Source organism: Ostrea edulis, chromosome 2 (assembly GCF_947568905.1).
Source record: "Ostrea edulis chromosome 2, xbOstEdul1.1, whole genome shotgun sequence".
NCBI lineage: Eukaryota > Metazoa > Mollusca > Bivalvia > Ostreida > Ostreidae > Ostrea > Ostrea edulis.
Genome location: NC_079165.1, coordinates 70,323,383 through 70,349,912, shown reverse-complemented (window position 1 = coordinate 70,349,912; position 26,530 = coordinate 70,323,383). Strand labels below are relative to the sequence as shown.

General features: G+C 34.4%; 1 protein-coding gene and 1 long non-coding RNA gene across 3 annotated transcripts in view; one reads left to right on the top strand and one right to left on the bottom strand.

Moving 5' to 3' along the window:
- The window catches only part of LOC130052372 (uncharacterized), a 14,443-nt gene extending 13,425 nt beyond the window's left edge, over nt 1-1,018 (top strand). The window contains exon 2 of the long non-coding RNA XR_008800698.1: nt 760-1,018. This is a non-coding gene — a long non-coding RNA (uncharacterized LOC130052372). The remainder of the gene's footprint in view (nt 1-759) is intronic.
- Nucleotides 1-11,506, bottom strand: part of LOC125681662 (neuronal acetylcholine receptor subunit alpha-10-like) — a 28,195-nt gene extending 16,689 nt beyond the window's left edge. The window contains exons 1-2 of one of the 2 annotated variants that reach the window (XM_056157130.1): nt 11,309-11,506; nt 757-896 (exon numbers count right to left, since the gene is read on the bottom strand). In XM_056157130.1, coding sequence (XP_056013105.1) covers nt 757-896; nt 11,309-11,357 — 189 coding nt within the window. In that variant the 5' untranslated portion in view covers nt 11,358-11,506. The remainder of the gene's footprint in view (nt 1-756; nt 897-11,308) is intronic. The other variant, XM_056157131.1, reaches the window with a different exon arrangement.
- Nucleotides 11,507-26,530: the final 15,024 nt, after the last annotated feature.

Here is a 26,530-nt window from a genome sequence, read left to right as displayed (position 1 = left end):
ATATTATTTAAAATATTTAGCTAAAATATTTGTGGGGATATTAGTTCACATCTAGACGTTATTGTGCAAGTATGGAAATAACCGGGGTTCGTATTGACCCGGTTACCTAACATGGCTACGTCAACACACGAATTCATTTGAAGCTGGGAGTTTTCGGGTCGTATGGGGGTTTAATGAATATTTGAAGGTATGTTTGGACACAAGTTTTCACTCATATTGCGACGTCACCAGCTGTAAGTGAAACATAGGTGATATGTGACTCAACGGTATATCATAATAAAAACCAAAACGGCGCCTCACACCATGAACTCGGACTATGCGTGTATTTCCCATTTTGTATTTTGATTCAAACATATTACATTCGAGCTTGGATATACCTATGCATGTTCATGCAGAAATTGTGACATATTTTAATATAACATAAAGTAGACGTGTCACACAAGTACATAAACATATATGTTCTTGGCACACTGAGTTTGACTACGGATAACTCCGTTTACCTAAACAAGATATTGGGCTCACGGCGGGTGTGATCAGTCGATAGGGAATGCGTACTCCTCCTGGGCACCTGATCCTACCTCTGGTATATCCAGGGGTCCGGGTTTGCCCAACTCTATTTTGTATTGCTTATAGGAGTTATGAGATTGATCATTGTTCGTTATCTTCACATTTCATTCAAAATATCTACATCTTAGCGGATAGCTAAGTGTCTATATATAACTATTTTCATGATGTGAATTATCAAACTCTACTTACCAGGTCCACGATCTGTCGCAAAGCTAGTCCGAGCCGGACCTGGACTGTTGATTCTGAATCACAAACTGGCCTGACGTCGTTATGGTAATTTTGGAACAAGTTGTCTACTAGTGTTGAGAGATTTGATGCTTCTGAAAATTCTACCATACCAGACGAAAGTGAATTTTTCTTGCAAAACATTTTTGATACCACAATTATATATTTGGATTTTACTAGTTTCTGTCTATTTTTTGTTAAGATTTAAATAAACTATAGATGGCAATATTATTTTTGTTTCAAAATTAAATTTTTATGTGTGAATCTACAGACGATTGATAGATTGATTGTATCATGTTTAACAATTCCTCTCGAGAATTAAATCAACAGACGAATTGGTTTACCTTTGGCCAAATATAACGGAAGAAATGCATGTGAAATAGCCATGGTAGGAGCTGCACATACTAGGATAAATCACTAAAGTGAAATGTATCTTGCAAAACTACATGTATCTTTAAACATTTTCGCGCACTAGAATGTATGTTAACTGCAGTAAAATGGGCTTTTCAAAGTGAAGGATTTCATCGCAACTTGAAATTTTGAAAGTTTCCTCCCGATAACGTGGACCTTTCATTTGACTTGAAAGGGACCCAGTTACAATATATCTATAGTCTGAGATTTTCCATTTGGTATGCACTACATTAATAGTAATATTACACAGAAATGCTGTTTATGTCATCTAAGATCTTTAACCCGTTAAGTATTAGGAATCTTTTTTTTCTTACTGGCCATCTATGTAAAAAGCACAAAATTTTAAATTTGTACAGGACTCTTTACATGGTTACACTGATTTATCAGCACGCTCTCCAATTATCTTGTCCAAACACAACAAATTCACAAGGCCATTAGCTACATTATGGAGCGCCAAATTAACAGAAAATCAGATAACTGAAGATATCTTCAATTACTTGAAGATATTGATATTATTATTCTGCTGAATTGATGCGCGCTATATTTGAATCGTTGCTCTTTTCAAATGAATCGATATTTTCAACAAATGATTTGATGTACGCTATAATTCCATATAAAGAAAGCAACAATTCATTTCATGCACGTACCAATTCAATTTATGCGCGCAATAAGTGAATTATTGTTCTCTTTAATTGAATTATTGCGCCAAATAATTGAATTGATGTGCGCATCAATTATTACGAACAATATTTCAATTGATCCGCGCATCGATTCAATGGCCTACATTTTTGCAGTTACTCCCCTTACACCGGAAGTTGGGGGCGCGCTTACGATTGAGGTCCTAAGCTTCACATAAATACTATTCACAAATAGTGTATAGTAAAGCTTACGTTACCAAATTCTTTAGTATACCAAGTTTTAACAGGGTGTATTATATCTATGACAAAAACAAGGTTTAAATTCTTGGATTTTATGGAGAAAACTTTTTAAAGTATGCACTTTGTCAAATTGTAGAGTTGGGGAGGGGGGGTGTTATAGGGTGTATTTCATGTTTATTTCTGTCCAAATTATACAATTGATATCGACGATATTTCAATAGTCATCTGATTTAAAAACAACAGACACCTAGAATTTAAAACACAATGAAAGCATGTGATACAATCAGGCACGTTTATAAGGGGGGGGGGGGGGGAGTTCATAAGACTCGGTTCATAATATTGCCTAAAATTTCTTGACATGTACATTTTAAAAAAATAATCCAAAGCTCGAGAAGGAAGGTGGCAAGGGTTGATCTTTCAGTTCCATTCATCGGTTAAATATTGCATTTCCACTACCATTCACGACAATATTGGTTGTTGTTGGGTTTTTTTTGGGGGGGGGGGGGGGCTATCTGACTATAGATCTATCTCTGCATGTAAAAATAAATAAGTTTGTATATAATAGTAAGAGGAGGCAGACCCATTGTTGCTAGGAGCCTGATGATTGTTTTTGTGCTCATTTGAGTAATTGAAATGCAATAAGAGTACACCTCTTATTGCATTTCGATGTACACAAAATCACTTTCAAAAGATTAAATCACACGCGAAAAAATATTTTAACAAAAATATTACACTAGAGATACCCATTCGAGATCATTAAAATGCTTTATTTATTGGCACCTAGTGTACATTTAGCAACAAGTAGTTTTCAGTGTGAAATGATAAATTGATCATGTACATGTATGCGTTGGTTTTACATCATGTGTTTTTAGGCATATCGTATTGCATGTTGTTTTGTTTTTTTTGCGTTTTGGTTGTCGAAAATATTGATAAAAATTAATAATGAAGAATTGCAGATATACTAAGGACATCATGATTCTGATCTAAAGAAATCGAGGACTAGTTAATATTTACGTACTTTGTTACATCATGACCATACATTGCTTGCGAGAAAACCACACAAGCGACACATAAAAATGTAATTAGTGACTAAAATATTATGCTCAATTATACTATTTTTAAGTCATTACACTTAATTCTTCGAAAAATTCCTTAACTGGCAAATGATTGCAATCAAAACTTGTAAATTTTCTATTTATTCCTTATATGACACCGTCAACTAAGGACCGCAATTTGCTGCGCGCCCTCTGTGATCAGGAGAAATTAACTCGCATAGCGTTATGAAAAATGTAGGCCATTGATTTGATAAACGTGTCAATTGAATTATTGCGTGCAATAATTGAATTAATGAAATCGTCAAGTAATTAATTATTCCTTCAATTATTTGCGTTTGATTAAATGTTAATTTGACGCTCCAAATACATATTCAGAACCATCTTTATCACAAACAAGACACTTTCACTTAGCAAGTGAAATAAAATTCCTTTAAAAATGAGAATTTCTTGGGGGGTATTTTTACGAAATTCCCAAGTAAATTTCTTCTGCAGTGAATTTAATCATAGTTTTGGATTTTTTTTGTAGGATTTTAACATTCGTATAGGAAATTAAATTATGTACCTGTAGTCTGATTCACTGTATTGGAGATGGTCCGGAAACTACATGATTGTTTATCAGATGCCATCATTGAATTTATTGAGAATTAATCGATTGCCGCTTGTAAAAGATGCTGTGTTGGTTTTGGCACAATTATCCGAAAATGTGTTTACCTATACGTTCTCGAACGGTACATACGTACATGCACGTAAAACAATAAAACGAATACTTATGGCGTGGACCTATAACATTTATACCCAGAAATAAATAAAGCATTCTCTCCACTGACCATCTCTGTGGGAAATAAGAGAAATAAATCTGGAATTGATCTTTTCGCTGCTTTAAGGGGCCAGTCAGGCTTTTACCAAACATATGTGTTCCAACGTACAAAAATGTACATACATGCATATATACTTTCACCCCCTCTTTTGTCAGTCCCTAAATGAATAAATGTCCTTCACATTTTCATATTGAAATGATGAATTACGTAAATGAATGCTCTGTGTCATCAGTATTGAGAGCTGTTGATTTAATGTAAAATGCAGATTTATGTAAATTTCACATGAACTCAAACATCACACAAAAAATCAAATATCATAGTACAGGAATATAGTTCATCAATGAACGGGGGGAAAAAAGTAATGTGTGTATTTTGTTCCATTTCATGATCGCGTATTGTTATTCATTTCATGAAATATACGTCACAGTGATAACTTAATCCAGTATTTCCATAAAGTTATCAGCGCGAATCGTGTCCTCATCAATAGCGCTACAATAAAGGAGTAGATATATTACTAGACGAAAATGAAAATAAACACGCGCTATCGATTCAGTCACTATCCATTAAAGAAGGCATAGTGAACTTTTTTTTTTTTTTTTTTTTTTTTTTTTTTTTTTTTTTTTTTACATATTATTGGATTATGTGAGCGAATTTAACACTTATTACATTTTAAAAATAGGGAAAACAAAAGTAGTTTGATCGAAGATCTCAAATTTCCGAGGGCGTATAATAAAATATACATATTAAGCATCTTGATTGAGCCATGACTAATTAGTATCCATAATAAACTGGCGTCTCTAACAAAAAATTGAAATGAAAATTCTCTCTCAAGTTCCGTGTTGTTCCATTGAACAAAACACTCTATGACTGACGAAGGCGCGGTTTTAATATGGTATTCGTTATTCTAAACCCAGGAACCAAAATTTCACAGAATTAAATCGATTCTGATTGTCTGGTCAGTTCTAAGGATTTCCTTTTTTACATGCATGAAGATAAACACTTAATTATATGAAGATTGGACGGGTGGTGCAGATCTATTGACACATTATCAGAGTTAAGGTAAAATTACATTCGTTGGAAAGCCTCTATGGATTGATTTATCGCAGAAAATAAATAGCTTTGAGTGAAAGTGTAAAAGCATTAATTCATTGTCAATATTTATTGTAGAACACAGCCACCTTGATATATGGTTTGTTTGGGATTACGCCTATGGAAACTTCGTATAAATCTAAATAATCTAGAAAAATAATCAGGTCTTCGACAAACCCCCATACACTGATATTCGGAGTAAGTTTGAGATGCTATCCAAAAAAAAAAAAAAAAAAAAAAAAAAAAACTTCGTGCACGACCTTCTTCCTGTCATACTACAAGTGAAATGAAAATTGCTCAGCTACTGTTAATTACTTTTATTCGTAATCTGATTAAGGAACGCCTACGACCACGAAGAATCAAACCTTGCCCTCGCTAGCTCTGCCTTTTATAAAACAGTCATCAATAAGCTCCATACCGTGTAATATAACACAGTTCTGAAGATATTCATAATTTATTGCCCTGGTATGTAATCTATAGAAAGAAAACAATGATTTCATTTGAGCAGATCTCTATCGACATCAAAATGAACTAATAATGGATTATTATTTAATTAAGTTGCTTTCACAGTAAGATTGGCGTATTGAGGCTCAGGAAACAGGATGCCATGATTACTGACCTAAACATAGTGCACATGCACTTGTAAATATTTTCATACATTTTCTTTTAAATACTCGTAGCATACATTGAATTAAAATTCACGTAACTTTATGGTTCAAATATATTTATTCACATGGTCTATATATAATTTTCATGCAGAGAAAACGCCTTAACATTGTCAAATCGGTGACTTGCTGGCGATACAGGCCTGATGGTACTCTTAGAACCCGTAACACCGACATCAAAGTAATCAATTTACATTCTCGATATCTCTAATGACCAATCTACAAAATCTCACCTAGAATATTGTTTGTCAATTCTATAACCTATTTGATCATAAGGGAGTAAACTGGATTCTTATTGATCATAAAAAAATTCTCCTCTTTGATAATGATATTTTTGGCCGGCAGCAATTATCTATAGAATCGTAATGAGAGAGGAAATATTATTGTATGAAAAAATATTTGCTTTGCTCATTATGCGGTAGAATTACCAATGTATCAATTGTGAAAATATACGCAAAGATTCCTACTCGCTTTTTGAAAATTCGAATAACTATTGGAATACTAGAGATCATTCCCATATTCAAACTCTCAATCGAATTGGTTTGATATAGGTATTGTAACAAAAGTTTGAACAGCACTTCAGTTTAATAGACACTTCAGGAATTTTCTCACGTGTTCAATTATCCTTAAACAATGCAGGATGTACTTTATTTAAGTGTTTGCATTTGTGAGTGCTTTGAAAACGCCCAACACATAGAAAGTTTACCAGATGTCTTTATAGTTTAAACAAAAAAAAAGTAACAAGTACATTTAAATCAAATTAGTAATAGGATACGTTATGTATCAAATTAATATTAAAATTACCATTATGTATATATGTACATACAAGTATATAAATATTTATTTACTGAATTATAGATTTATAAATTATGTGTGGTTTCTCTACATTGCATGTATTTGTTGTTATGCAGGCAAGTGGAAAAGTCCTAAAGTGATTTTTAGTTGCTATTTGTCTTTCATTACTTACTCATTGAAACTTATTTATGATTCACCATTACTTATTTGTTACATGCATTTATAATTTGATATCCGGGTTAGAATAAGTCCTCAGTACCCCTTGCTTGTCGTAAGAGGCGACTAAATGGGGTGGTCCTTCGGATGAGACCGCAAAAACTGAGGTCCCGTGTCGCAGAAGGTGTGGCACGATAAAGATCCCTCCCTGTTCAATGGCCATAAGCGCCGAGCATAGGCCTAAATTTTGCAGCCCTTCACCGGGAGTGGTGACGTCTCCATATGAGTGAAATCTTCTCGAGAGGGACGTAAAACAATATTCAATCAATCAATCATTATAATTTGATACTTATTTGCTATGTAACATAACTTTGTTAGCATCTTACTTCTTATTTTGTTATTTATCATGACTTATTGTGCTCCCTTGTTATCTGACCTGTTTCTATATTCATATGAAGCAGAATTTATTCAAAAACGTATACGCGAGAAAAAATCTCTTGCTGTGGCCTTCAATTCGACATTTAGATATATCGACGACGTTTTGTTTATTAACAATGATGACTTTCATTCATATGTCGATTCGATATATCCCTGTGAGCTCGAAATAAAAGACACCGCAGAGTCGTCCACTTCTGCTTCATACTTAGATATTTTATTGAAAGTAGACGTTAACGGCAAACTGACAACTCAACTGTATGACAAACGGGATGATTTCAGCTTCTCCATCGTCAACTTCCCATATTTATGTAGCAATATTCCATTATCACCTGCATATGGTGTTAATATCTCTCAACTGATTCGATACGCAAGAGCTTGTTCTGCGTATAGTCAGTTTTTAAATCGAGGCAAGCTACTGACAAACAAGTTGATGGTACAGAGGTTTCAACAGTCTCAATTGAAGTCAGCATTTCGCAAATTCTATGGTCGTTATAACGATCTACATTGTAGTTCGTTAATACAACCTATCATTGGGTCAAATGCTGTGTGACATGTTTCATATCGATTGTTAGGCCGTTCTTGGCACACTGATTTTGACTACGGATAACTCCGTTTACCTGATCAGGATATAGGGCTCACGACGGATGTGACCGGTCGGCAGGGGATGCTTACTCCTCCTAGGCACCTGATCCCACCTCTGGTGTGTCCAGGGGTCCGTGTTTGCCCAACTATCTACTTTGTATTGCTTATAGGAGTTATGAGATTGATCACTGTTCGTTATCTTCACCTTTCATTTGTCACTTATTATTACTTAATGTTTTCAGTACAATCAAACACATTTACAACGAACACGTTTATAATGAATTCACACTTTCACAGCGAATAATTTTTATTACCTGTAGTTTTGAAACATATTATGAACTTATTGAATAAAACGAATTAGGTTTATAACGAATCAAAATTGTTATTTATTGATCTTTATTTATTAATACTCATTGTTATTCAAAATCGTTATTCAGTAATACTTATTTGTTATTTATAATTATTTGTTATGTTTCATTACTCAATTGTTACTTATTATTACTACTTTCTTATCTATCAATACTTAAACTGTAATTTTTGAATTACATGTATCATCATCACAGGCACCGGGCGTTTGGACCATCACTCCCTTTGATCCACCATCCTTTTTTTAATTTGCAAACAAAATTAATAAAAAATCGTAGACTCCATTTTAATTGCATCTATTTCTTAATAATGTCATTTTACAATTATATCAAACATATTTATTGGATTAAATATATGTACCGGTGTGTAAATTAGCAATCAGGGGTACTCACTTTGAACTAGACTTTTTAAGTAATTAATATTTGATTGACATATTTCCGGTCAAAATCAGGATTGGTCTTTTTCTTCATATCTCTATGTGACTTCAACATTGCATATAATCCGCATACACTTCTCAACTCGCAAGCAAAGAGGTGGAGGTGTTTGAATTTGGTTTGGTTCGTTTCGATGGCCTGTTATATATAATCAACAATGAATAATACATGGAAATACTTACACATTTAAAGTAGACTATGTGTCGTTAAGATAAGACTCCAATGTATTATGAAATGTTTAGGGACAACCCACTCACAGTGGATGGGATTTTCCATGTCGTTTCAGTAATAAAACATTTTGAAAATACCGCGCCTTAGTTATTTGTCTTATCAATTAGAAGATGTCTTGGGTTATTTGATAACGGGTATGGTATGACACTGGCCGACAAATCCATAGTTCTCGACCGCCTGTTTACTAGCGAGTAGAGAACAAGCCACCGTGAGTGCGGAGAAAATACAAGTTCCGATAGTTTGTCGAAGTCACATTGGGATACAGCTGACGAGTCCAGTCAATTTACAACCCCGTAACCTGCCGATGACCGGACATCTGTGAAGCAGGGCTCGTTTACTCTGAAAATTCAGTTCAAAAGGAGGACCTCCTGATCGCTTAAAAGAATTTGTTTCTCATCCCCTTATACATATAATTATCTTTAATCCAATAAAACTATCTTAAAGGGTTCAATAAAGGCGCAAAATAGGTACACAATTATTAGGAAACTTGACTTCAGTGATTTATAAAATTAATGAAACTAAAATGAAAAGAAAAGTGATTCACTGCAATAAATTACGCTTGAACGGAAATGCTTGCGATATTTATCTTAAAAAGGCTGTTTGAATTTCTTAATAGTAAATATAATGGGACGAATTTTCTTGGCCGAATTGCCAATGGGCGAAACCGCTTCTATATCACTTAAAGTCACTAATTAGACTCACATTCAAGCCAGCAATGCTGAAAAACGATACCTACAAACGTTATCAGTGGTCCAATGACTTTATAATTCGCAGGTTTCATATTTGTCTGATTTAATGTGGTGACGCAAACTGTCGGATACATACGTAACCACGCACAGCTCTGCCAAAATTTCAACAGAAATATCACTAGTAAAATGAAATATCTAGCACTTTTTGCTTTATCATATTCACGAGCGTGACAATATATATAACTTGGTATTTAATGCATAGTATTCCCGTTCTCAAAAGTGGTTTGAAACTACACCCCGAAATGAAGAACTTTTTCTGAACGTTGAATTTAATGTGGAATTGTAAATTGCTTCGTTGTTCTGAGGCCGGTTCTACTTCATTTAAAAGTTTATAGATCTCAAATGAAGAGAAACAGAGAGCTTGGAACCTGCTCAAACTGAGAACCATTTAGTGTGATACATACATGTACGTTACACTTTCGTTTTGTTGTAATAACATTTATCGAATGAACGCGATTTTAAGATAGTTTGTTATTTATCGAATGGACGCGATTTTAAGATAGTTTGTTATTTATCGAATGGACGTGACTTTTAGATAGTTTTTGATGAAAACTTTGTTTTAGAAACTTCATTATAGACTTAGAGACACCCTTTGTACATACTTGATGATTTTTGACTTGATAAAATGTAGACTAAATAGTATATGAAAGACAGTATTTTGTCTCTTAAGTCGATGATAAATAATGCATGGACAGTTACGTTTGTTTCCCTGAAATTTTTGAAAGCTTTCGTGTTCATTGCGTATAACTGAATTGTCTGAAGTCATGTATGTATTTTAGCAAAGACTTCTCTTCTCCTTCTAGCTCCTAGTCAAAACGAACTTTGGTATTACGAACTTTTGCAAATTTTGACCAATCAGACTATAAAGTTTCATAAAATATAAGATTAATGGCAAATCTGAAAGCTATATGTTTGGTTCAGTTCAGGAATTGAGCCTTATTAGTGAGCTCCATTGACAGTGGACGGCATCGTCTTGCAATGTGAATTTGGACCGAATCGTCCAAACCTGTCAATTTTCTTGGACTGAATTGTAATTGGGTCAATTTTTTTGGACACCATAATAAATGAATTGCGAGTCATTTATCGTTCATTGGGAGGACGTCTGTTTTCTTTTTGCAGTGATGATCGTTTATTTTGCATTTGAATCTGTTTTATCTTATGAAATATATATTATATATATATACATATATTAAACTATCTTAAAAGACGTAAACGTACAATAACTTCCACATATCATTGTACAGATAAGGCTTCAAAACTTTACACACTCTTAGTAATATAAATGGACAAGTCTTTTGGTTGATTGGTTGGTGAGACGCTCGAGAAGTTTTCACTCATATGAGTACGTCACCATATTGCCGGTGAAGGGCTGCAAAATCTAGACATTTACTTGGTGCTTACGACCTTTCTGAGCAGGGACGGATCTTTATCGTGTCACACCTGCTGTGACACAGAACCTCGCTTTCTGCGGCCTCATCCGAAGGACAGCCCCATTAAGTCGCCTCTAATGACAAGCAAGGGGAACTAAGGACCCATTCTAACTCAGATCCCCACGGGATGATAGGTGGTTTAGATACATATCCCCCCCCCCCTTATATTTCCGTGTGAAAAGTACATTCAGTGTATCGTTTCTTATATATACTCTACTGAAATGCGCAAAACCATATAAAATACAGGTAAGACTGATATATACATGTATTCTATCGTAGAAAAAACGAACTCGCAACAATAATACAAATTGTCATAAGACACGGAAACAAAATGGAAGTATATGATTGTGCTTATATATATATCATTAAAATCGTATATTTTGAAAGGGGAAAAAACCCTACATATACAATACACTTACCAAATCGTGATAAAATGATGAAAATAAGTCCAAACGCTTTCAGATTCATCGTGAGATGTGTTATCTAGTCTCTCTTCCCAATCAAAACACCATGCTCACAAGCGGATTAGAATGAAGACAACTTTATTAAAAGAATGTTTGATGCCGTGGCCATCCAATAAATAATGAAATTAGATGGTGATTGTCGACCTTTATACAATGCACCATGTCCAATGGATTTAACAGCAGAAAAACCGGTAATCAATGGTGCGATCGAATTTAGATTTACCCAGCTACAGCAACTACAAGTGTAACTAAACCATTCATATTTGATAAGGATTGAAAGTTCTCTTTAATCATCCCATCAATGCATGAATATTACACTATTTTTCGAACAACGGCAAGACTACAAACACGCCATAGTGAAATCCATTCGATATCTCTCAATGGTATTACATAATTGTTTCGGTAAAATTAATCATTCTAATTTATCGAACTACTGATTAATGAGATGGGACATACCGTTACAATGTATATTTCAGTGTACGTGTTTTCACGTAATCACAACAAAATCAAACATATTCCCTACCTAAATGTATCTACTGCTTTCAACAAAACCCGGACTGCATTTCATTACTTTTCATAACCAAAATTTATTAAACAGCACTTTTCGGCCATTAAAAGTGAAGTGGTGAATTTCCGTATGCAATGCAAGATCTTTACAAAATATAAATCATTGATATTCAATATTATGCTTGGCCTTTAAGAACACTTGCTACCCCCCCTCCCCCCCCCCCCCCCCCCAATGATTGTATGGGTTGACATATAACTTTTGGCTTATTTTGCTTGTAATTAGTACAACAATCAGATTCCTAAATTATTAGGAACTTGTATGGTTGATAGTCATGGCAAAAATCAAATCCTATGCCGTGATTTATTATTTTCATTTCAATTATATAAAAATCATTTCCATTACTTTAGGGGGGAAAATTGTAGCAAGTGGCTTTAAACGGAAATTGTCATGACTTTATATTTCTATTTCTCAGTTTTTAAACTTAAATACATTTTACCTAGGGTATTTGTATATGTAATACTCAACTAAAAATCAGAATGTCATTTAATCAGTTGCATGTGTGTTACAGAACTCACGATTCCTTGTTATGCAGACAAGGTTCATGCCTTCTTTTTGTTCACATAAGTCGTATAACCTAAAGTGTATGGTAAAAAATCCCTTTCATTCATATAATCATTTATACTTTAGTTGTGACCATAAATAAGATATTCTTTGTCTGTCTCTAGTCACTTTGTTGAAAAGTATGGAGTTACTTACAACCATTTATTGTAATGTAATTAAAGGCACTAAACATTGTTTACAGAACAAAAATTGTGATAACGAGGAAGTAAATTGACAAGGGACACTTCGAGTTTAGTTGACTATTGGAAATACCCAGTATAATACATTATGAATAACAAATTTAATATCAAAAGAAAGATTTGCACCAAATCGTGGCTATGCTCCTTTAAAGAAAACTAATGTAGATTTCACCCAGGGTTACATATATAGCAGATATATGAATGGCTTTACTAGGGATATATCTCTACTAGACCATGATACAGTTCGTTTTTTGGACATCAATTCGGTGTTTTGATATGTACATGAAGTACAAACATATAGTTGATGTTTTAAATCAATCAAAACTTTTAACTGATTTTAAAAATGTGTTTTGAAATAGATGTAATAGATTCTGCTCCATCTCTCCACGGTTTTACCTGGCTAATGGAAGAGGGGACATGAAATTACCAGAAAATATTTTTCAAAAATGCCGGATATTCGAAATAATTAATGATGGAGATGCTAATAAAAATGCCGGAAATGTTGAGCATAATGCCGGAAACGAAAGGCAGCAAATATCCGATTGTAAGTAAAAACAACGCCAATACAATACAATTTTCTATTCTGCACCTCCTCGACAAGGATTTTCTTTTCTATTTCAGTCCAATTCGGCCTTTTTCTTAGTAGAGGGGCGGGCGAGGATTTGGAAATGCATTTATCGTTTGCGATTTGCAGCGCTACTTCGTAGTCTGACGACATATTGGATTATACTGTACTGTATAGGTTATTGCAGACGACTTCTAAAGGTGACGTCATTAAATCGTGAGAAAATTACATGTAAAGTACATGCTAAAGCATTGTAGTTAATGTAAACAACAAAGTGAAAGTGGATCATTGAAAAGTAAGGCCCCTTGTAACAATGAAAACACGTTGAGTTATTTTGTCAAATCTCAACTCACGTGAGGTGAATCTGAGAAAGTTTGGTGGCACGGCATTTTAGCAAAATCTCTGCTGAGATAAAAAAAAAACTTGAATTTGAGTCTGAGTTTGAGTTTGAGATTTTTATATGTTGGTGGCCCCCAGGGCAGATCCTTACCCATCTCAATGTTCTAGATGTTATCGCTCTAGAAAACGCTCTGACCAGTACCAATGTAATATCTGTGGAATTCGACGATAATGATATATGTACTTATCTCGATACAGCAGAAATGGATGTCCGTATTTGCCCAACTATCTGTTTTGTATTGCTTATGGGAGTTATGAGATTGATCACTGTTCGTTGTCTTCATCTTTCATGATGTGAGCGCAAGGATTATGAACGATTGTATAAGAAAATGACATTTACAGCACAGGCATTCGATGTTTTAAATATCTATAATAAAAGAATTGTCTTCCTGTAAACTTAATATTTACAAGGTATATCACGTCGCTATCTTGGTTTTCTTTTTTACCAGCTGCATCGCTGGAAATTTCGATATAATATGATAATTAGACCCCTACCGTTTAGAAGCAACTCTGTCAAGGTCTTACCTCTCGCATCGTCATGGTGAACTGGAAATAAAGTCCATTTATCGGCTATAATCAACCGTCAAACATCGTCTACTGCTTCTCAAATGCGAAAAATCGCTGAAGGATGGACGGAAGTTGACATGATTATGCAAATGAGAATTCCCTTGCTAATGTACCCCATGACGCTTGTGCTGGGTAAAAGGGGGTGGCACTGAATGCAGAGTAGTTGCAGCCCTGCAAACATTAAAATTCGGGCACAATTGTGTCGTTTCGGGAAAGGATGGCACGGGAAATTTAGTAAATCTTTCGCATTACTAAAACAACACTGGAAATGCTAATGACAATGCCCCCCCCCCCCCCTCCCCCCCCCCCCCCCCCTGTGAATATTATGTTTACAGGAAGACTATTTTTTTTAATTATAGATACTTTGAAAAAAAAACCCGTCAAGTGCCTGTGATTTACAATGATACTAGAATAACGTGTTGTTTTGCATACATGTATATTATATCAAATGTAAACATGCTTGATAAAATAAAAGATAATTTGTGATATTGGTGTTAAACTCAGTTGCTTTCATCCATGGTTTTACTGCATGTATTATGCCAACCAAAATCTATAAAATTGACCTTAAGTTATGGGTGAATAACACAACAATCATTACATGTATGAAAGAACCATTTTCATGAATGCTGTCATTAATGTGTTCATGGATATTACAAATGTAATTAAACCAGGGATCCGGGTTAGAATAGGTCTTCAGTACACCTTCCTTGTCGTAACATGCGACTAAATGGAGCGGTCCGTTGGATGAGACCGCACAAACCGAGACCCAGTGTCAGAGCAGGTGTGGCACGATAAAGTTCTCTCCCTGCTCAAAAAGGCCGTAAGTGCCGAGCATAGGCCTAAATTTTGCAGTCCTTTACCAGCAATTGTGACGTCAAGGTTCTCGAGAGGGACGTTATAAATAATATACATGTACAACCAATCAAATACTGGGTCAAGTCAATATCCACATATATACGGTAATTTTTATTGCCTGCAAGAAGGCGGTCTTTATTACTTAAGCTCATCCCTGACTTGAAAACAGCAAAGGTGGGTTTTCATGGACTACAGATATCTTTAAGACATGTATATAACTCTCTCTCTCTCTCTCTCTCTCTCTCTCTCTCTCTCTCTCTCTCTCTCTCTCTCTCTCTCTCTCTCTCAAAACTGAAAGTGTTGTGTACTCTAATTTCGGCAAAAATGAGACCGGGAAAACATAATTTAACAAGATTGCTACGCGTAGCCATGTCCCCCACCGCCACAGAAAAGTTGACGAACGAAAGTCCCACAACTCCTGTAAAATTTGTTGAGTCAAAATGACGACGTAATATGATAAACTCATATGGTGACTACATTATATAACAATTCTACAAAATTTGAACAAAATCCGTTGAGCGGTTTCTGAAGAGTTGCGTCCACAGTGTTCCTATAGTGTAGCATGTACAAATTCAACAAAGTCCCATAACTCCTGTAGAATTTGACGTATCAAAATGACGGCGCAATATGTTTATAATTAACTACATATGGTGACCAGCAGTCCTACAAAATTTGAACAAAATCTGTTAAACGGTTTCGGAGGAGTTGCGTCCACAAAGTGTTTCAATGTGTAGCATGTACAAATTCAACAAAGTCCCACAACTCCTGTAAAATATGTCAAACCAAAATGGCGGCGCAATATGATCAACTACATATAGTGACTAACAATCCAACAAAATTTGAACAAAATCCATTAGCGACTTAATTTGTCATCTTTTCGCTTGGCGTTTTGTCGTCTTTTCGAGGCGAAAAGACAACAAAACGAAAAGTTGACAAAACGATAATTAACGACTTTTCGCCTCGAAATAACGAAAAGACGACAAAATGCAGATTTTCCCGTTATTTTGGTATCTGATTTTCTAGGAATTCTATATGAAATTTGTTCTATTTTCGATAATTATTAATTACATTTACAAAAAGGAAACATCTAAAATTAAATTATATTTCTTATGTACTCGAGGCGAAAAGTCGCTAATTATTGTATTGTCGTCTTTTCGCCTCGAAAAGACGACAAAACGCCAAGCAAAAAGACGACAAACAAGGTCGCTAAGTGGGTTTTGTTTGTTTTCTTTTCGCCTTCATTTTGTCGCCTTTTCGTTCTGTCTTCTTTTCGTTATTTCGGGGTGAAAAGTCGCTAATTATGGTTTTGTCGTCTTTTTGCCTCAAAATCACGAAATGACGACAAATTGTAAAATAACACAATCAGCCACCATAGAATACTCCTTATGGAAGGGTGATGTGGCATGACGTTAATCTCCTAGGCCAAGATAACTGAACTTTGATGCTTTTTGTTCGATTCAACATTTTGTATGTTTTGTTTCGATAAGTTCATACTTGGTTCAAATGAAAGTGGTGTGGAATGACCTCGACCCAAAATATTTACATTTACTAAATCTTTTCTCTTATATTTCTTTTCAAATTGATATTGTTTTCATCTTCGACAATGAATACATGTATGTTGCAAACTAGTTCGATCCGGTATTATAGTACCACTTGTCCGCGTAATCATTACCAAATATGGAGTGTTGTCAAGGGTGTATTGGCTGTTCTGTTTTTAGAAGTAATTAATAAGTCTACAACGTGGTGCTTAAATCTAGTTTTGATTTATATTTTTGAAAAATACATGAAAATATATACATTGTTAGGCCGTTCTTGGCACACTAATTTTGACTACGGATCGCTTCGTTTACCTGATCAATATATAGGGCTCAGGGCGGGTGTGACCGGTCGACAGGGGATGCTTACTCCTTCAAGGCACCTGATCCCACCTCTGGTATATCCAGGGGTCCGTGTTTGCCCAACTCTCTATTTTGTATTGCTTATAGGAGTTATGAGATTGATCACTTCGTTATCTTCACCTTTCATAAACAATAAAATTACTTTCTTTGCTGTTTTATCGGGTGATGAAGGTAGCAGAAAAATATTACATAACCCGCGTTATTTATTGTTTACATGACACATCCATGGTTAAGGCTAACTTATAAGTTTCCTTGTGACTCCAGAACGTAATTTTAACATGTTTAAATGATCCCGGTGATATAGATAAAATTAAATGTTATGAAAATGGGATAATTATATAAAATCTTGACTAGAGACCATACAATATATGTACCGTCAAGGTATAGTCACTGTGGATATCTGGAAAAAGAAGTTTTTATGTTGCTAAATTGCGAAGTTTAAATGGAAATGCATGATTATATACACTTAATCGTTGATTTGAATTGTTGATGGCACCAAGTGTGAATAGAACCAATACAAGAGGGGATCAAATGTCATGCTTGTTGAGTAAGGAAGTTTGCACACGACTCTCCTGTTATCTTATTTACAGTGTTCGGTACAAAACGAAGATTGTGTCTGATGTTAAGGTAGTACTCTACATCGTCATAATGGCTGACTTCCTTTAAAAACATGGATGAAAAAATCGATATCAGCAATATTTGTCTTTTCCTTTTCCATTTAAATACCTAGCCGAGTAGCTCAGTGGGTTTGAATACCGACTGCTGAACTGTAGGTCGCAGGTTCGAGTCCAGCAGGGGTTTTGAATTTTTTTTCAGATTACCTTCTACTAAAACTGTATTTTTTGGCTAAATAAAGTAAATTTGAAAATTTTCAACTTCAAAATATTGTTGTACATATCCTCCACTTTTCATCTACATCAAATTTCTCTGGTGTAGCATACCTCCTTTTAATAGACTGTTTTTCTTTGACGGAAGCCGTTTTTTCCATATAGTGGAATAATTCTTTCTATCTTGAGTAATGTTCAACCAAGTTCACCCCAGTCTACCTGTGGACCAGGTCACTCTGCCTGCAGTACCTGTAGTGTTTTCAATATTGCAATGGCCACAAAGAGTTAAAGGACACAAAAGCTGGTAAATACAATGCCAAACAATAGACAATGGATAAAGGAAGATCAAAATGGAAAACGTGACGCAGCTGAAAAAAGGATTACGACTCTAGAAAAGCAAAGGAAGGAAACCCATGGACTTGCAAGTACAGCGGTTAGTATGGCAAACTTTAACCAACAGTATTCTAAAGAGAAAAAATACAATATAAAGATTCTAAGAAAGCTTGAACATCAGAATCAGAATCTGAAAGAGGAGCTTTGTACATTGGTGGCTGGGAAAACAGGGGTAAATTTTGACGAGACATTTCGGAATTTCACCGCATCCCTTCCAGTAAAAAGAATCAACGAAGACCAGGAATTGTGAAGCCATACATACTGATGTAAAACTTAAATACGGTACCAATTTTAAAACAGCAATTAAATATACAGCCGTATTTTCAAGCTAGTAACGAAATACTTAGCTACTGGGCTGTAGAAACCCTCGGGGTCTAACAGTCCACCAACAGAGGCCTCGACCCAGGGGTCATAATGTAAAACTTAAATACGGTACCAATTTTGATGCACCAGATATGCATTTCGACAAATAATGTCTCTTCAGTGATGTTCAACCGAAATGTTTGAAATCCGAAATAACAATGAAGTTTTAGAGCTATTATAGGGGAAAACAGTGTGTCAAAAAAGTGGAGTCAAATTCGTCTTAAGGATAAGAGCTATACGTGTGGGAGATAATCCTTAATTGGGAAATGAATTTCTAAATTTTAAAACAGCAATTAAATATACAGCCGTGTTTTCAAGCTAGTAACGAAATACTTAGCTACTGGGCTATAGAGACCCTCGGGGACTAACATTCCACCAGCAGAGGCCTCGACCCAGGGGTCATAATGTAAAACTTAAATACGGTACCAATTTTGATGCACCAGATGCGCATTTCGACAAATAATGTCTCTTCAGTGATGCTCAACCGAAATGTTTGAAATCCGAAATAACAATGAAGTTTTAGAGCTATTATAGGGAAAAACAGTGTGCCAAAAAAGTGGAGTAAAATTCGTCTTAAGGATAAGAGCTATGCGTGAGGGAGATGTGAGAAGGGCGGTCATTGCGAAAAGAAAGAAGTTAAAGGACAACATCATCATACCAATATGAATGTAAAACTATCGCAAAAGCTAAGATCTGATGAGAGAACACATGGTAGACAGTACGTGGTTCTTTAACGGACACGTCTTTGCAATATAGATAAGAATGGGAAAAGACACAAAATGGATGTGTGAGACATTGACAGAAAACTTAAAGCATGAACACTGAACATAACAGGAGGAGCCTTGTGATGGACAAAGTGTGACATTTGACTAAAGGAAAGGTAATGCCTAAAGAACTTAAAACTTCATTATCATATGTATTTGTGTTTGAAAATAAAGCATTAAGGAAGTTAGCTCCTGAGCTTTTGAGTACAACTGCGCAGATGCTACAACTAAGTATTTACTGGTTCATATTGATCCCATTGGTGCAAACATATTACACATTTATTGCTGAACCCTATTCAGTTGAATTTGTTTAGTGTCAATTCAAATTTTGAAAGTGTTTGGCAGGGACTATATTTTGTGGCGGAAGGATTCATTAATCAAAAAGTTCTAATTCTGCATGAAATTACAGTTTCTGTTTCATCCAATGTATCGTCTATTTTTATACTCCTATACAAGTATTTCAGTTTTATGATTTATGATACAGGTAGTTGAGACTTGGAACTAGTTCAAATGTTGTAATTTATTAACATGGTTGATATATTGTTCCAAACAGAACACCGATTCTTAAAAAAGTTTTAATTAATTTCCTCGAAATTTTGTATAAAAATTCAGTATTTTCGCCAACAATTCAAAAATTTGATCTCCAACCCCCACTTTTTAAAGTTGCATTTTAAATTGTAAGACCAGACCTTGAAAATTGTGTAAAATTTTAGAAATTGACATTACTCCTAATATGTCCTTTTCAACTTTCAATTTTGATATCATGAAGTTTTTCGTATATCAAGTGCAAAAAAAGGTGTTTGTGTTTGAAAATAAAGCATTAATTAAAAAGAACCAAGCATTATCATTATTACATGTATTTCTCTACATGCATTATCATTATTGCATGTATTATCATTATTATATGTATTTCTCTACATGTATTATCATTATTACATGTATTTCTCTACATGTATTATCATTATTACATGTATTTCTCTACATGTATTATCATTATTACATGTATTTCTCTACATGTATTATCATTATTACATGTATTTCTCTACATGTATTATCATTATTACATGTATTTCTCTACATGTATTATCATTATTACATGTATTTCTCTACATGTATTATCATTATTACATGTATTTCTCTACATGTATTATCATTAGTACATGTATTTCTCTACATGTATTATCATTAGTACATGTATTTCTCTACATGTATTATCATTATTACATGTATTTCTCTACATGTATTATCATTATTACATGTATTTCTCTACATGTATTATCATTATTACATGTATTTCTCTACATGTATTATCATTATTACATGTATTTCTCTACATGTATTATCATTATTACATGTATTTCTCTACATGTATCATATTATTACATGTATTTCTCTACATGCATCATATTATTACATGTATTTCTCTACATGTATTATCATTAGTACATGTATCTTTCTACATGTATTATCATTATTGTATGTATTTCTCTATATGTATCATATTATTACATGTATTTCTCTACATGTATTATCATTAGTACATGTATTTCTTTACATGTATTATCATTAGTACATGTATTTCTCTACATGTATTATCATTATTACATGTATTTCTCTACATGTATTATCATTAGTACATGTATTTCTCTACATGTATTATCATTATTACATGTATTTCTCTACATGTATTATCATTATTACATGTATTTCTCTACATGTATTATCATTTTACATGTATTTCTCTACATGTATTATCATTATTACATGTATTTCTCTACATGTATGATATTATTACATGTATTTCTCTACATGTATTATCATTATTACATGTATTATCATTAGTACATGTATTTCTCTACATGCATTATCATTATTACATGTATTTCTCTACATGCATTATCATTATTACATGTATTTCTCTACATGTATTATCATTATTACATGTATTTCTCTACATGTATTATCATTATTACATGTATCTCTCTACATGTATTATCATTAGTACATGTATTTCTCTACATGTATTATCATTATTACATGTATTTCTCTACATGTATTTTCATTATTACATGTATTATCATTATTACATGTATTTCTCTACATGTATTATCATTATTACATGTATTTCTCTACATGTATTATCATTATTACATGTATCTCTCTATATGTATATCATTATTACATGTATTTCTCTACATGTATTATCATTATTACATGTATCTCTCTATATGTATATCATTATTACATGTATTTCTCTACATGTATTATCATTATTACATGTATTATCATTAGTACATGTATTTCTCTACATGTATTATCATTATTACATGTATCTCTCTACATGTATATCATTATTACATGTATTTCTCTACATGTATTATCATTAGTACATGTATTTCTCTACATGTATTATCATTATTACATGTATTTCTCTACATGCATTATCATTATTACATGTATTTCTCTACATGTATTATCATTATTACATGTATCTCTCTACATGTATCATATCATTACATGTATTTCTCTACATGTATCATATTATTACATGTATCTCTCTACATGTATCATATTATTACATGTATTTCTCTACATGTATCATATTATTACATGTATTTCTCTACATGTATCATATTATTACATGTATTTCTCTACATGTATTATCATTAGTACATGTATTTCTCTACATGTATTATCATTATTACATGTATTTCTCTACATGTATTATCATTAGTACATGTATTTCTCTACATGTTTTATCATTATTACATGCAAGGTGAAGATAACGAACAGTGATCAATCTCATAACTCCTACAAGCAATACAAAATAGATAGTTGGGCAAACACGGACCCCTGGACACACCAGAGGTTGGATCAGGTGCCTAGGAGGAGTAAGCAGCCCCTGTATTTCTCTAACTGGAGTTAAAGTATGATTTTATTACTATATCTTCAACAATATTGCTACCAAATACAAGATCAACAGTTTCCGTTGGGATCCGGGTTAGAATAGGTCCTCAGTACCCTTTGCTTGTCGTAAGAGGTGACTAAATGGGGCGGTCCTTCGGATCGGACTACAAAATCCAAGACCCCGTGTCACAGCATGTGTGGCACGTTAAAGATCCCTCCCTGCTCAACGGCCATAAGCGACGAGCATATACCTAATTTGTGCAGCCCTTCACCGGCAATGGTGACGTCTCCATGAAAGGAAAGGTGAAGATAACGATCAGTGATCAATCTCATAACTCCTATAAGCAATACAAAAAAAAATAGTTGGGCAAACACGGACCCCTAGACACAGCAGAGGTGGGATAAGATGCCTTGGATTAGTAAGCATCCCCTGTTGACCGGTCACACCCGCCGTGAGCCCTATATCCTGATCAGGTAAACGGAGTTATTCGTATGAGTGAAATATTCTCGAGAGGGGCGTTAAACAATATACAACGAATCAAAACCAGCAGAGTTTAATAATCTTCAAATATCTTATTATTGAATGAATAAACAAGAAAGAAAATATGGAAACGAAAACGAAAGCATTTGGATTGGACTTCAACTTTCATTGGTTCAATACATGTTTACTGTGGCTTGTTTTATGCATAAACAGGTATAACTGCTGATGATTACGATTTAGTATTTAAAGAAATTTCGAAAACGTTGCTTAAACCATACTGATATTTTACAGTTGAACACATATAGAATAGAATCATCAATTGATATAAATTGTCTATTACTGTGCATTAGTTGTAGCATGCAGTATGCAAGTAGAATGTATCGATCAATCTTGGCTCTTGGATTGCAGTACAGCATGTGTTCAATTGCAAGTAATCCATGGAAGCTTAACATTAGTTCTCACTATTGAAGTAGTTGTCTTTCTTCCGAAACGTTTTACCTACATTTGATTGTTATTGGTCCGCTTTCTCTCATGTTAACCAGAGGCGGATTTAAGGGGGGGGGGGCGCAGCCGGCGCCTCCCTAACATTTCCAAATTTAAAGTAAATCGTGGTGCATCTGTATCTTGTTTAGAAAAATGTTCTCAACGATAAAATAAGCAATAATTTCTTCCACTCCCGGAGAAATAAATGACAAAATCTTTTGATTTCTTGAATTACTTTATTGGGAGAAATTAATTTTTTCCAAAAACCCTTAAAATTTGCGTCATTTTACTAATTTCACCTTATCAAAAATTATTGAAAATAGTACAAATGACTAAATAGGAGACACATTTCAAGCCCTATAAAACCTGTAAAGGCCAGAATCTTTCCGGGGCTTCGCCTTAAGGCGGCCCCCAGACCCCCTGCCTCATAAAATGGCGCCCCTCGTAACCGCAATTCCTGGATCCGCCCCTGTTAATTGTAGAGAATAAATATTGAAGGCAAAACGTAGCTTTAATTGTTGACCTGAAATGATAAACCCAATGCATTATTTTCAATACTATTGTATATGACATGTCAAAAGTTGCAATATTTGATATTTTCCATGCAGTTGTATTGTATAATTTGCCGTTTATATTGTATATTTTCCATTTGTGTTGTATGATTTGTCATTTGTATTGTATGGTTTTTTTTTTTTTTTTGGTTTTTTTTTTTTTTTTTTTTTTTTTTTTTTTTTTTTTTTTACATTTGTATTGTAAAATCTGTCATTCGTATTATATAATTTTCATTTGCCCCACAACTCATAAAATTAGTCCCGTGGGGATCCGGGTTAGAATAGGTCCTCAGTACCCCTTGCTTGTCGTAACAAGCGACTAAGTTCCCGGAGTTTGAAATGCGTTCAAAACATACATTGGATTGCGAGGTCGGTTTTTGGTTTTCACTTGTAATTTATATACTTATATACAGACAATTTATATAGAAGGTTCTCTCGGCTATATATTAGCATATCTGTTATGATATCACATGACTTCATTGATCACGTGACGGTCATTTATAATTGTTTGAAGCGTTTCACATAAATCACTTCAGCGCAGCCAATTTAACAATTATTTTTAACTTTTTGTTTGATAAAACTTTTTGTTTGATAAATGAACTCACCGTATCCTTGTGTACCCGAAATGTGCTTGGGAAAATGGTAGTATTACTTGCGTACAAAATACACGTATTTCATGAAGAGTTCAACCTACCGACACACTTACCTACACATTTGAGGGTAATATGTATTCAAACAAAGCCATCACACATTTACCCAAGCAAGATTCGGATAGAGAACAAACTCCTCTTACGATTTCCTTAAACGATCTCGAATGAATCCTCATAAATTGCTTGCGTTAGACTCTTTTATAAACACATCATAAATTCTACCTCTTACCACTGGTATAAAACAGAGTACATATCAAAAGTATATTTTTCGAAAGCAGTTTAAACATGCTGAATTTCAATCAAGGGTAATTAAACAAACTATTTTCAAATATTCGGACATATAAGATTTTAAAATACAATTCAGACACGTGAATTTTGCAATAGCGTTCTGACATCTTATAGGCAGTTTGAAATAAGGTCTATAGTTTTTGACACTTTCCCCGTCATAACAGCTCAAGTTTGCAGTGACTTGACGTCATTTTCCATTATGACGTCATATATTGGTATTTCGGAGAAGTAAAGGCATAAACTGCACTGTGATATTCTATAAGGGAATCCTTAACCTACTCGCGGCGCTCCTTCGGATGAGACCGCTAAAACCGAGGTCCCGTGTCACAGCAGGTGTGGCTCTCGAAAATATTTCACTCATTTGGAGAAGGTGAAGGGCTGCAAATTGTCGGCCTATGCTCGGCGTTTATGGCCAATGAGAAGGGAGAGATCTTTATCGCACCACCTCGGTTTTTGCGATCTCATCCGAAGGACCACCCCATTTATTGTCTTCTACGAAAGGCGAAGAAAACGAATAGTGATCAATCTCATAACTCCTATAAGCAATACAAAATAGATAGTTGGGCAAACACGGACCCCTGGACGCACCAGAGGTGGAATCAAGAAAATAAGAGGAGTAAGCATCCTCTGTCGACCGGTCACACCCGCCGTGAGCCCTATATCCTGATCAGGTAAACGGAGTTATCCGTAGTCAAAATCAGTGCCAAGAACGGCCAAACAATCGGTATGAAACACGTCAAGACAGCATTTGACCCAATGATATGTTATATTGACGAACTAGATCGTTATAACGACCATATAATTTGCGAAATGCTGACTTAAATCGAGACTGTTGAAACCCCTGTACCATCACCTTGTTTGTCAGTACATTGGTTCGCTTTAAAAAAAAAACCCACCTGACTATACGCAGAACAAGCTCTTGCGTATCGAATCAGTTGAGAGATATAAACACCATATGCAGGTGATAATGGAATATTGCTACAGAAATGGAAGTTGACGATGGAGAAGCTGAAGTCATCCCGTTTGTCATACAGTTGAGTTGTCGATTACTTGTAAATATCTACTTTCAATAAAATATCTAAGTATGAAGCAGAAGTGGAGGACTCTCTGGAGTCTTTTATTTCGAGCTCACGGGGATATAGCGAATCAACATATGAGGGAAAGTTACTATTGTTAATAGACAAAACGTCGTCGATATATCTAAATATCGAATTGAAGGCCACAGCAAGAGATTTCTTCTTCTCAAGTAGAAGTGTTTGTTGTTGGTTTTTAAAAAAAAATATAAATTCTGCTTCATATGAATATATAAACAGGTCATCTAACAAAGGAGTACAATTCGTGCCCATGGGAATTCCAACAGACTGTTGGAAGACCTGATCACCAAAACCACGAAGATATTGTCAATGTAGAACTCTAGAATATTTTTTTATTTCAACTTCAGAGTAATTGTGCGTGGAATCAGAAGGGTGTTTAACAAAGTAAGTTTTTGGATGACTGATCACTAGATATGAATATTTCCGTTTTCCATTTTTGTTGAAGAAGCAACTATCTATGATGTCAAAAAGTCTAGTCTTTAATTTATCGTGAGAAATGGCCATGTAAAGTGTTGAAAAGTCATAGGTTTTGATGTTATTGATTTGGGAAGTTTTGCGATTTCAAGTTTTAAATGTTCTTTAGAATTTTTTAGGATCCACGTTTGATTAAAACCACTTCTGGCATATGTAGTCGCACAGTAAGTTTGAAGGTACGACAGGCAAGGGGTACTGAGGACCTATTCTAACCTGGATCCCCACTGGATGGTGACCATAAGAACACCAAGGCTTATGGAATTAGTCTGTATAGATTTTGTTTGTCTTTAGCGAGTTCAAAAGGAAACAT